Source organism: Primulina eburnea, chromosome 8 (genome assembly GCF_022965805.1).
Source record: "Primulina eburnea isolate SZY01 chromosome 8, ASM2296580v1, whole genome shotgun sequence".
Lineage (NCBI taxonomy): Eukaryota > Viridiplantae > Streptophyta > Magnoliopsida > Lamiales > Gesneriaceae > Primulina > Primulina eburnea.
In genome coordinates this window covers 34,008,641-34,020,458 of record NC_133108.1, presented here as the reverse complement: position 1 = coordinate 34,020,458, position 11,818 = coordinate 34,008,641, and the positions used below count along the sequence as shown (strand labels likewise).

The 11,818-nt window shown below is 36.0% G+C and overlaps 2 protein-coding genes across 2 annotated transcripts; both read right to left on the bottom strand.

The window, feature by feature from the left end:
• Window positions 1-7,300: 7,300 nt before the first annotated feature.
• On the bottom strand, window positions 7,301-11,467 carry LOC140839411 (uncharacterized). Its single transcript, XM_073206095.1, has 5 exons — window positions 11,300-11,467; window positions 9,182-11,178; window positions 8,947-9,077; window positions 8,762-8,837; window positions 7,301-8,676 (listed from the first exon to the last, which is right to left on the bottom strand). The coding sequence occupies exons 2-5, from the start codon at window positions 9,486-9,488 to the stop codon at window positions 7,487-7,489; spliced, it is 1,704 nt and encodes a 567-aa protein (XP_073062196.1). The 5' UTR covers window positions 9,489-11,178; window positions 11,300-11,467; the 3' UTR covers window positions 7,301-7,486.
• Window positions 9,537-10,888, bottom strand: LOC140839183 (uncharacterized). Its single transcript, XM_073205814.1, has 5 exons — window positions 10,739-10,888; window positions 10,481-10,652; window positions 10,324-10,392; window positions 10,003-10,117; window positions 9,537-9,903 (listed from the first exon to the last, which is right to left on the bottom strand). Exons 1-5 carry the CDS (start codon window positions 10,886-10,888, stop codon window positions 9,537-9,539), a joined length of 873 nt encoding a protein of 290 aa, XP_073061915.1.
• Window positions 11,468-11,818: the final 351 nt, after the last annotated feature.

Here is an 11,818-nt window from a genome sequence, read left to right as displayed (position 1 = left end):
AAGGTTGAGGCAGTGATTTCGTGGTCGAGACCGACATCTGTACCCGAGATTCACAGTTTTATGGGTTTGGCAGGATATTATCGTCGATTCATTAAAGATTTTTCGAGTATTGCCAAACCAATTACACAGTTGACTCAGAAGAATGCTCTGTTTGTTTGGTCAGAAGACTGTGAATCCAGTTTTCTGGAATTGAAAAAGAGATTGACCAGTGCGCCTGTGTTAACGATTCCTTCAGGTACTGGTGATTTCGTCGTTTATTGTGATGCATCTCACCGAGGATTGGGTTGTGTTTTGATGCAGCGGGGGCATGTGATTGCTTATGCCTCGAGACAGCTGAAACCCCATGAATCTCGTTATCCAATTCATGATCTTGAATTGGCAGCCATAGTCTTTGCATTGAAGATATGGCGGCATTATTTATACGGTGAGAAATTTGAAATATATTCTGATCACAAAAGCTTAAAATATGAGACAGTGGAGATGGCTGGATTTACTGAAAGACTTTGATTGTGAAATCAAATATTATCCGGGGAAATCCAACGCAGCAGCAGATGCGCTGAGTCGAAAGGTATGTGCACTATCCTTATCGACTATGGGAGTTTCCAACTTAATAGAAGACTGCTGTTTGTCTGGATTAGCTTTTGAAACAAATTGTCAGGCTCTGAGATTATGTGCGATTCGAGATGAACCGGCATTGATATTGAAAATTAAAGAGGCACATAAGGTTGATCAGAATATACAGAATTCGATTGCAATGGTCAGAGCTGGTCATCAATCGGAATATCAAGTGAGAAATGGCATTTTATATCTGAATAATCGTCTGGTTGTGCCGAATGTTTCGGATTTGAGACAAAAAATACTGACAGAAGCGCACAACAGTCGTTTTAGCATTCATCCTGGTGGCAGGAAAATGTATAACGATCTGAAGACACAATATTGGTGGAAACAAATGAAATCAGATGTCACTGAATTTGTAGCCAAGTGTCTGAATTGCCAACAGGTGAAGGCTGAACGAAAGAAACCAGGAGGATTGTTACAGAGTTTGTCTATTCCTGAATGGAAATGGGATCACATTTCCATGGATTTTGTGACACAGTTGCCGAGATCCTCCCGAGGTTATGATGCGATTTGGGTCGTGATTGATCGACTGACCAAATCTGCATGTTTTATTCCATACAAGATGACGTACCGATATGATCAGATGGCCGATATCTATGTCAAGGAAGTGGTGAGACTGCACAGAGTGCCGAAGTCGATTGTTTCAGACCGAGATCCTCGGTTCACTTCGCACTTCTGGCAGAGTTTGCAGCAAGCTCTAGGTACGAAGTTACATCTGAGTACCGCATATCATCCACAAACTGACGGACAGTCAGAACGGACGCTTCAGACTTTGGAAGATATGCTGAGAGCTGTAGTACTTGATTTTAGTACTAACTGGCAAGATGCATTGCCTCTTTGCGAGTTTTCGTACAACAATAATTATCAAACGAGTATTGAGATGGCTCCATTCGAAGCGTTGTACGGAAAGAAATGTAGATCCCCTCTTTATTGGGATGATATCTCTGAAGTTCCTGAGACTGGACCTGATATGATCAGAGATATGACTGAAAAAGTGAAATTGATTCAGAAGAAAATGAAGGCAGCTCAGGACCGACAAGCCAAATATGCCAACCTCAGACGACGACCGTTGGTATTTGAGGTAGGAGACCGAGTATTCCTAAAGATTTCTCCTTTTAGAGGTGTTGTTAGATTTGGCAAGAAAGGGAAATTGTCTCCAAGATATGTAGGTCCTTATGAAATTCTTGAAAAGATAGGAGATCGTGCCTATCGACTAGCATTGCCGCCTTCATTATCAGGAATACATGATGTTTTTCATGTATCAATGCTGCGGAAATATCTCCCTGATGATTCTCACGTGATTCAACCAGACGAGACTGAGCTGGATGAGACATTGAGTTATGTCGAGAAGCCGATCCAGATTATTGATCGTAAAGAAAAACAGCTCAGAACGAAGATGATTCCGCTGGTGAAAGTACAATGGACTCGTCATGGTGTTGAAGAAGCTACTTGGGAGACTGAATCTGACATGAGACAAGAATTCCCAGCATTGTTTCACTGATGTAAAATTTTATTACATTTCTTATACAGTTTTATATATATACTCCTTAGTGATATGATTGATTGCTTGTGATTTCGAGGACGAAATCGTATCTTAGGGGGGGAGAAATGTAATGCCCGGAAATTTAATCCTAGTAATCTATAATTATTGAGTTATAATTTGATATCATTATGAAAGGATTAACCGAGACACGATTTTGGGGTAACGTGTGAAAATGTAAGTGCACGGACAGCAGCACTCACGCACATGCGCGAACCAATACGCGCACCAGGCAGTAGACTTCGCGCATATGCGCGAAGGAGGCAGTAGGTTGCCAAATTCTGCAGGACCTCGCGCATATGCGCCAATAGAGTGCGCGCATATGCGCCAGGCGCAATGTGATGCACGCGCGGGGACAAGAGTCTCGCGCATATGCGCGAAGACAATGCGCGAGAGGCTGTGCATGAATTGTGAGGAGACACGTATCATGTGCATGCAATATATATATATATATATATATATATATATATATATATATATATATATACAATCGTTTCCTCAGAAGAATAAAGGAAAGGAAATCGAAAAACTGAGAGAATTGTTGATTCTTGCAATTCAAATCTCAACCGTGTAAAATCCGTCCGTCTGATTTGTAATCCGACTTCGGTATTGCGTTCCTAGCAACGTAGGCTACAACTGGACGTAAGTTTTGCTACGTTTTGACATGCTTTGGAATTATGATATTGTCAGAATTGAATGGAACTCATATATGATGTTCTTAACATGTTAGACATCGTAGAATCGAAGTTAGATTGAGAAACGGACTGATTATGGAATTGTTATGAATTGTTAGGGTATATTGATTTATACCAGACAGATTTGAATTGTGATTGGATTACAGATTGTAATGGATATGAGTTATGATTTGTAATTGATGTCTGTTGATTTGGTATTGACGGGGATACTGAGATTGTACCGTTATGCCGTTGATTTTGAATTAAATCGAGATTGATCATATTGTTATTGATTTGAATGGTATATTGACATGAGATTATTGGTATTGTCATTGCCAGACAGGCTGTGAGTTCAGGACTTTGATTGAGCCAGGAACAAACGAAAGAAAGGTATAAGTCAATATGGTATTGGGAGATCGACTTGAGTCGGTTAGACTTGAGTTTCCCTAAATCACATACTTTACTTTATTGCATTGATATTGCATTGATTTGATTGATATACTTGTTCTCTTGATTATAGATAGCAGGTATTAGACGAGTAGTCTTATGACAGAAGTGCCTGATAGTGGTGGGATCACCACGGACACATTGCACGATGTCATGAGATATTGTATTGGCGGAAGTGCCATAGTCTGCTACTGGATAATTGGCTATCGATGTGGATAGAATTATAGCTCATTCTATTACCGGTGATCAGTATTGTATCGATGTGGATAGAATTATAACTTCTTCTATTACTGTTGATCGATGTTATATCGATGTGGATAGAATCGGAGTTTCTTCTATTACTAGTGATCGATACTATACTGATGTGGATAGAAACAGAGCTTCTTCTATTACTGGTGATCGATACTATATCGACGTGGATAGAACTGGAGTCTTTTCTATTACTGTTGGTCGATATGGAATGCCAATGTCTGGAAATCGGGATCCCTAGGCTAGGATTGAGTCTAGTCTGAGTCGTGGAGTCACGAGCATTGTCGACAGTTTGATATTGATTATGTTTCAGATGTTGATACATATATTGTTACCTGATTACATGCTGTATGTTGTTTATATGATTGCATGTTTCGTTGATTTATGCTGGGATTATATTCTCACCGGAATTATTCGGCTGTTGTCTTGTCTGTATGTGTACATGACAACATGTGGGACATGATCAGAGTCCAGGAGATGCGGAGAGATCGTGATTAGAGTGGAGACTACGGACTTTGATTATGATGTATAATTGGGTTTGAACACTTGACATTAGTTGTTAAACCTTAGTTTAGTTTGAATGTATGCAGTACAGGACTTGTAATGTATTTTATACTGATATGTATATGAGTTTGATTTTACTACGTTCCGCATTTTAAAAAAAAATTTAGACCCTGTTTTATAATTGATTAATTAGTCCCAATGATGATTAAGAACTGGATTAGCGTCCGGGTCCCCACAGCAAAAGACAACGGTTTTACGAACTGTTATCTTTTCGCGTGTTTTTTTAGACAATCGACAGCGGTTTTTGAAAACCGTTGTCGATTAGCGTTTTTTTTAAAAAAACAACAACGGTTTTTAAAAACCGTTGTCTATTAGCGTGTTTTTTTGGACAAATGACAACGGTTTTTAAAAACAAACTTTGCCACATTTAGCGACGGCTTTTCTAAAACCGTCGCTAAATATAGCGACGGTTTCTATAACCCGTCGCTAATTTCAAATTAGCGACGGTTTTTAAACAACCGTCGCTACATACTGCGACTGTTTATCTAGTGATAGCGACGGTTTTCATGTTTAAAATTAGCGACATTTTTAAAACATCCGTCGCTCAATATAGCGACGGTTTGATATTAACCGTTGCTACTTTTAGCGACGGTTTCTGCAGTCTGTCGCGAATTTGAAATTAGCGACGGTTTAACCTAATCCCGCGCAAACTCTCTATAAATATCTCCATTTTCTTTCCATTTTCTCCCACAATACTTAAAATATTTTTTCTCTTACACAATTTTATCACTTCACACAACACTTAAATTTTTTTTCACAACTTCATAATATTTAAAATTTTTTTCTCTTACACAATTTTATCACTTTACACAACACTTAAAATTTTCTCACTACTTCATGACACATAAAATTTTTCTCTCTTACACAATTTTTATCACTTTACACAACACTTAAAATTTTTTTCACTGCTTCATAACAGATAAAATTTTTCTCACTTCTTCATAACACTTAAAATTTATCTCTCTTACACGATTTTAGTTTCAATTGTTAGTTTCTTTTAGATTTATTAAATTATTAAACGATTTTTTTTTTACTTTTCTAAACAATTTAGCGACGGAAATAATGATACAAGACTGTCGCTAATATTAGTGACGGTTATCATACAAAGACCATCGTTAAGTTAGCGACAGTTGACTTAACCGTCGCTAATTAGCGCCGGTTGACTTAACCGCCGCTGACCGTCGCTAAAATTATTAGGGACGGTGTTGAAAAACCGTCGCAAATTCTACCTACCACAACAGGTAAAACCGTTGTCGTTAAACGGACTTTCCACAACACCCTCAATTACAACAGTTTTAAAAAGGCTACGACAACGGATAAAATCCGTTGTCGTATGCCGTTTTTCTTGTAGTGACAGAGTGCGGGCTGAACGAGCCCATCATAATCTTAATCATACACACCAAACACATGATAAGTGAAGGATTAAAAATCGATCACCTCTTATCAGACACACCAAATAATGTTTGGTGTACAAATTCATGTGTTACGTGTTTGTATAATATTATTTATAATTAATTTGTTTTATATTAAAGTGTATATAATATCTTGATAAATAAATAATGTAAAATCATATTACAATTTGAAATGATTATATTTAAATGAGTTTATACTATAATTGTAAAGTTAATGATGGATTAAACTGTAATTTTAAATATTTTTTTAAAAAAAGATAGAAGGACTGAAATACAATCTAGATAATGAAATTAAAAATTAAAAAAGACCCAACACCATACCCTGACTTTATTTTGACTCTATTATCAACATTCTTAATAAATAGCAATAAATGCAATGCCATTTTCTTTGTTAGATTATATATATGGACTATAGCTGAGTACTGAATATTCATCTTTATTGACCTTCACTGAAAAACGTCAAATTAGATATTAATTAGTATCCCTAACATATGCAACAACACCCCAAAATAATTTGATCAGTACATTCTCTTCTGTATCGACAGCAGACAAAAAAAGACGTTATATGGTATTTAGATTGATGAATTTGAAATCTATGATTTTATATTAGTTGAATCTCATTTAGATTGAGAAAATTCAAAGTTTTGTTTGAATTGATGGATTTAATTAGATCATCAACCTATTATCTTTGAATGTGTGGAGTGATTGTATCAAACTAAATTTGCTTGAAAGGGTTTCAGATGTCAAACACCTCATGAAGTCATTTTCCTTTTTTTCCCCACTTTGTTTGAAATATTAATTATTTGATTTCTTCATTGGAAGTGTGAAATTTACTTGCACAAAACCAAGATCTACGGTAATTATATGCTACCCGTAGGATATTACCAAAAGATGCATGAATATTTATTGTGTCAATTGAGTTTAATTTTCATTGTGTTATTTTTATATTAAATAAAGATGATAATTATCATTGAATTTAAGCCAAGTATAATTATTAAGGTAATAGAATAGGGATTGACTTTTATAACCCTTGGGAGTAGCCACAAGAACCCAATGATAGCAAAAGCTTGAATTGTAAATCGCATTTCATGAATTAACACTATATCCAACACACCCCTCAAGGTTGGTATAGATTTCGAAGTGAAAAGGAAAGTTAGTGTCTTCCTAAACTTTTGGTAGGAATGTGTTCTGTCCGAATGGTACCATCTTTAATGCGCTTTCGAACCAAATGAAAATCTGTTTCTATGTGCTTCATGCGCTCATGATACATTGGATTTGCTGCGATATGTGTGACCGTTTTATTGTCACAATATAAAGCAGTCTGTGCCACTAACTTTACTCTCCCATATTAGGCAAAAGACCTGAAATTCAGATAACTTCAAAGGTGGCGGCTGCCATCGAACTTTGCTCGGCTTCCGCCGAAGATCTGGATTCGGTTTTTTTTTTTTTGTTTTCCATGAAAACAAGGAATCTCCAAGCTTGATGCAATAACCAATGAGGGATTTCCTCGTAATTGGGCAAGATGCCTAATCCGAATCACAAGGTGCAAAGGACTATCCGTAGGCTGTTGAGATCATGGTTCCCCGGAACGGTTGCGGTGCTTGGAATGGCAACTACCGTTCCAGTTCCAATGTTATGTTGCGGAACAGTTGTATAAAAAAATTAATAAATTCAAAAAATTGGTAAAAAAATGTAAATATAAATTACATCATACTAAAAAAATAAAATATATGAAGTTATTACAAATTAATATATCAGTACAAAACTATTTTATAATAATAGCACAATAAGAAATACACACTAAAAATTATAACATACCAAAGCTAATACCATGAAGAATAACGCGGAGGAGCGAGATCATTATTATATTCTTCATCACTATCTCGTAGAATAAATTGATTTCGAACATTTGGATATTGACGTGATTGTCCATAGGGATATTGATTAGATTGAGATGACGAAAGATCAATAGAATGGGATGACTAATTTTGTAATAGTGTTTCGTCACGACGATTATAGTATCCGAATCCACGATACACAGTAGAACTATCAGCTGTACTTGAAGATCTATACTCGGAACCATGACGTCCAACACCACGCCATATAGATGATGAAGATTCATTGTATCTATCACCAATATACTGAGACGACCCATAATCAAATCCACGATGTCTAATTCCATGTGTACCAGATGTTGAAAAATCAAATGATCTATCAAAAGAATCGTGCGTAGAATTATAATTACTCTGATATCCATATCCACCTGATTGATATCCAGTCGGATCATACCCAACATGCTGAGAGTCCCAATTGTAACTCATCGATCCATAATTATCTGTCATTTGAATTTGTCGATGTCCCCCCAATCCAAGACATCTTATATGTTCTTCGACACCCATGTATGGTTGAGTAGAATCAGCTGAATGTTCTTTATCACTAGCACTAGAGAATTCTGATAAACTTTCCAAGAAACGACGTTGTTTCTCAATTCCAGGACGGTAACCATGATCAGTATCTTGTGTTGCATAATAATTTTCATCTCTTTTTGCCCATGTCATACCTGTGATATGTTGGTCATCTTGATGACTTTGATCATTTGTTGTATCTTGTGATTTGTGATATTTTCCACGTCCTTGTTGATTATTTCTGTCATCTGTATCATCACTATCACCACTCTTATTATTATCTTCACTATCATCTCTCGATATAACTTCTTTTACTTTCAACTTTGATGACGTTTGGGCCTGTTTCTTCTTTTTTCCACGACTCTGAACACTAGTGGTTGTGTTGGTTTCTTCAGCATCTATATTTTGAATTCCTTCATCTAGCCATGCCAAATCGTCATCTTGTAAAATAGGCTGTTCATTATCCCTTATCCATTCGCTTAAGATATCGTCATCATGAAAAATGTGGTTGAGGTCTATAGGGCTGTAATAATCTTCATCTTCTTTTCCACACATCAAGTTTCGTACCCTGAGCCGCATTTTATAATGAACATAAACTAATTTGTGTAGCTTCTCTACAGCCAAACGATTACGAAGCTTTGTGTGTATGAGAGACCATGTACTCCAATTTCTCTCACACCCAGAAGATGAGCATGTTTGGCTTAAAACTTTTGTTGCAATTTTTTTAAGGTGTGGAGCGTCGTCACCATAGTCATTCCACCATTCAGCTGATACAAATAACATAATAAGATATATATATTTTTAAATTTACGATTTATATTAAAATCTAAATTCAAATAAGAAACAATAAACCTGGGAGACTTTTTTTTACTGCCAATTTTGCGAGTGATGATCCAAATTCACCTATCTGCTCCGTGAACAATTTAATCTAAAAGAAAAAATGAAAAATTTATTACGATTTATATATGAAATATATCGTAGGAAAAATTAATACATAATTAATATATATATATATATATGTATGTATATGTTTATACGTCACTAATCGCCGAAGCTTGAGCACTCAAGTCTGGTTCAAGTCTCTTGATTACTATTTTTATTCCTTGTCTGACCTCGTCATTATAAACACAAGTTCCAGAATACTGAAGTAATGGATTTAGAAAATACGCTGAAATATCTGAAACAAAATCACAAATTAGAATATGGAAGATATAAATGATTTTGATGACATGCTCTTTATTTTATATTTACTCATATAAATTATATTATTACCTGCAGCATGCAAATGTTGGTGTAATTGATTGTTCCACCGATTATCAATAACATCCCAATATGATTGCCAGTCTTTAGTATTTTCTTTTATTGCCAATTTTGCTCTATCCATTGCTTCATAGATAATTGACATTGTTGGCTTTTTGTCTTGATCAACCAACTTTAAAACTTTTACAAGTGGTTCCATTGCAGCAAAAATATCACGAGCTCTCTTCCAAAATCTTGTTTCCATTATAATCCCTGTATCGGCTTCTTTTCTTCTTCTACTGGTATTATTGATTTCTTCCCACTCAGTTGAATTGCACATTCTCTTCAAATCTGAAGCATGCCGAACAAGACTTTCAACTGAAATAAATTATGTAGCAAAGCGGGTTATTCCTGGTCTCAACAATTCACGATCGTTGGTAAATGTTTTCATCAAATTCACAACTTTATCACTATTATAGATGAAACTTGTGATTTGCTTGGCTTTCTCGATACATTTTTTCACATTTTGCATCTTACCTACATCTTCTAAAATGAGGTCAAGACAATGTGCTGCACAAGGGGACCAAAACAAATGGGGTCTTTCCATCATCAATCTTGCACCTGCAGCCTTCATTGCACCTTCACTATCTGTAACCACTTGCACAACATTTTCTTCACCAATCTCATCAATAACTTTATTCATTAGAGACAAAATGAAATCAGCAGTCTTTGATTTGTTGGTGCAATCAACTGAACTATGAAATACCATATTACGATCACAGTAAATCATAAAATTAATGATAGGATGCTTGTTGCGTGTGCTCCAACCATCGCACATAATCGTACATCCATACTTGGACCATTTAGATTTCAAAGCATTTAGATAACCATTTATCTCATCAACCTCTTCTTCCAAAAAAACCCCACCAATTTGGCGTCCCGATGGACCTTTTATTCCAGGTCCAGCTTCTGCAATGATATTAATTATAGATTGATAATATGGTCCACTATCTGCTGCGTTGAATGGAATAGCATTATATATAAACTATTTTGAAATAGTCTTTCCAACTCCCTTAACTTTTTCCGCACCAAACCAATTTTTTATACTCTTATGCTTTGAGGGAAACATAAAAGTGTCAATCCCCTTTGATGACATTTAGATTTTTCTTTTATACTGAAGCTACGATGCATCTCTTTTTTCAAACCAGGATTCGAACCAGACGATGAACTAGAACCGATAAATCCTACAATTAAAAATTTACTATCAGACATATAAAATAAATTATTAATTGCATACACACATGATTTAATGAAATTATATATATTTTTTACCTTGACCATATTGGTTATGCATCTCTTCCTCGAAAGCTCTAGTGTTACGACTTTCTTTCAACGCTTTTCGCAATTGTTGAGTTTCAATATCTTCTGAAGCGTCTTCACCACTACTTTCACTTTCCAATCCTTGAACGCTTTGTTGAATTGATTCTAAGCCAAGTTCTTTTTTCTTTTTCAATATATTTTTTTTGTTTTTGAATCTTGAAGATGTTTTCTGATCATCGATGATATTTCTTTGGGAGCTTTATAACATGCCTGAACATTTCCACTAACAAGTGCAATATGTTCTTTGAATCTCGTAATTCCTCCGTTTATGGTTTTTCCACAAAATTTGCATATTATTATCTTCTGATTATCACCTACGATGTGAGCGAACTCCCAACCAATATCGGGTTTTGGAGCCATTCTACATATTCAAAAGCTATCATTCCTTGGCTTTAATCAAAGGAACCTCATTGAAGCAATAAAACAAACACTTGGTAGGCACAATAGATTATTAGTTCCTTGATCAATGAATTCTATAAAAATCCTTGAACAATGAACATATGACAATATATAGATAAAATATATACCAATGAAAAGAGCTAATTATCAATAAACATGGCTTATATACATATATTCATCATGTGAGCACAAGGAGAAGTTTCTACTTACTACCCAACCAAATGATTGCTTAGATGTTCTTGAAGGGAATCCTACAACAAAAGACATTAATTCAACCATTAATCCTTCCCAACAATCAAAGAACTCAACGAAACCATCAATTACCTTCAATTTCTTAAACCCTCTATCAACTCAAGAATATAGACTTCTTACCTTGAAGCTTGTAAATTGAGATAGGAAAATCTAAACAATAAACTAAAATCCTTGAGCTTGAGGTAGAAGATGAGGGAGAGAAAACCTTGGAGAGAAGAAGGCTTGAATCGATGGAATGATAAGGGAAAGAAGAAAATTATTAGAAAGCCCTAGCCAATGCAATATATAATTCCTAAAACACGTTTCTTTTTTTTTTTACAGATTGGGGGGCGCATATGCGCGACTTTCCGGGCGCATATACGCCCTCCTTTCTGCCCAACACGCGCAAAGGCGTGAGATGTGGCGCATATGCGCGCCACACCAACCCGTTCCGTGCCACCGTTCCGGTTCCGTTCTCCCGTTATGCGGCCGATAAAACGTCGCAGAACGCCGCTACAAAAAAATAAACGATTTGGCCTGGAACTTTGGAACGGTGGCCACCGTTCCCGTTCCGGCCGCATAACGGCCGTTCCGGTGAACCATGGTTGAGATAATAAAACAAATTTGTTTGGTTTTAATTCTATTGTTATGGACTTAGTC

Coding starts and splice junctions, on each gene's coding strand:
- LOC140839183 (XM_073205814.1), bottom strand. CDS start 10,888: ATGGCTCCAAAACCCGATATTGGTTGGGAGTTCGCTCACATCGTAGGT. Junction 10,393..10,480: donor GCATAACCAATATGGTCAAG/GTAAAAAATATA, acceptor TTTTAATTGTAG/GATTTATCGGTTCTAGTTCA. Junction 9,904..10,002: donor TTGAAATCTAAATGGTCCAA/GTATGGATGTAC, acceptor GGTATTTCATAG/TTCAGTTGATTGCACCAACA.
- LOC140839411 (XM_073206095.1), bottom strand. CDS start 9,488: ATGTGCAATTCAACTGAGTGGGAAGAAATCAATAATACCAGTAGAAGA. Junction 9,078..9,181: donor CCAACATTTGCATGCTGCAG/GTAATAATATAA, acceptor CAGATATTTCAG/CGTATTTTCTAAATCCATTA. Junction 8,677..8,761: donor AGTAAAAAAAAGTCTCCCAG/GTTTATTGTTTC, acceptor TATTTGTATCAG/CTGAATGGTGGAATGACTAT.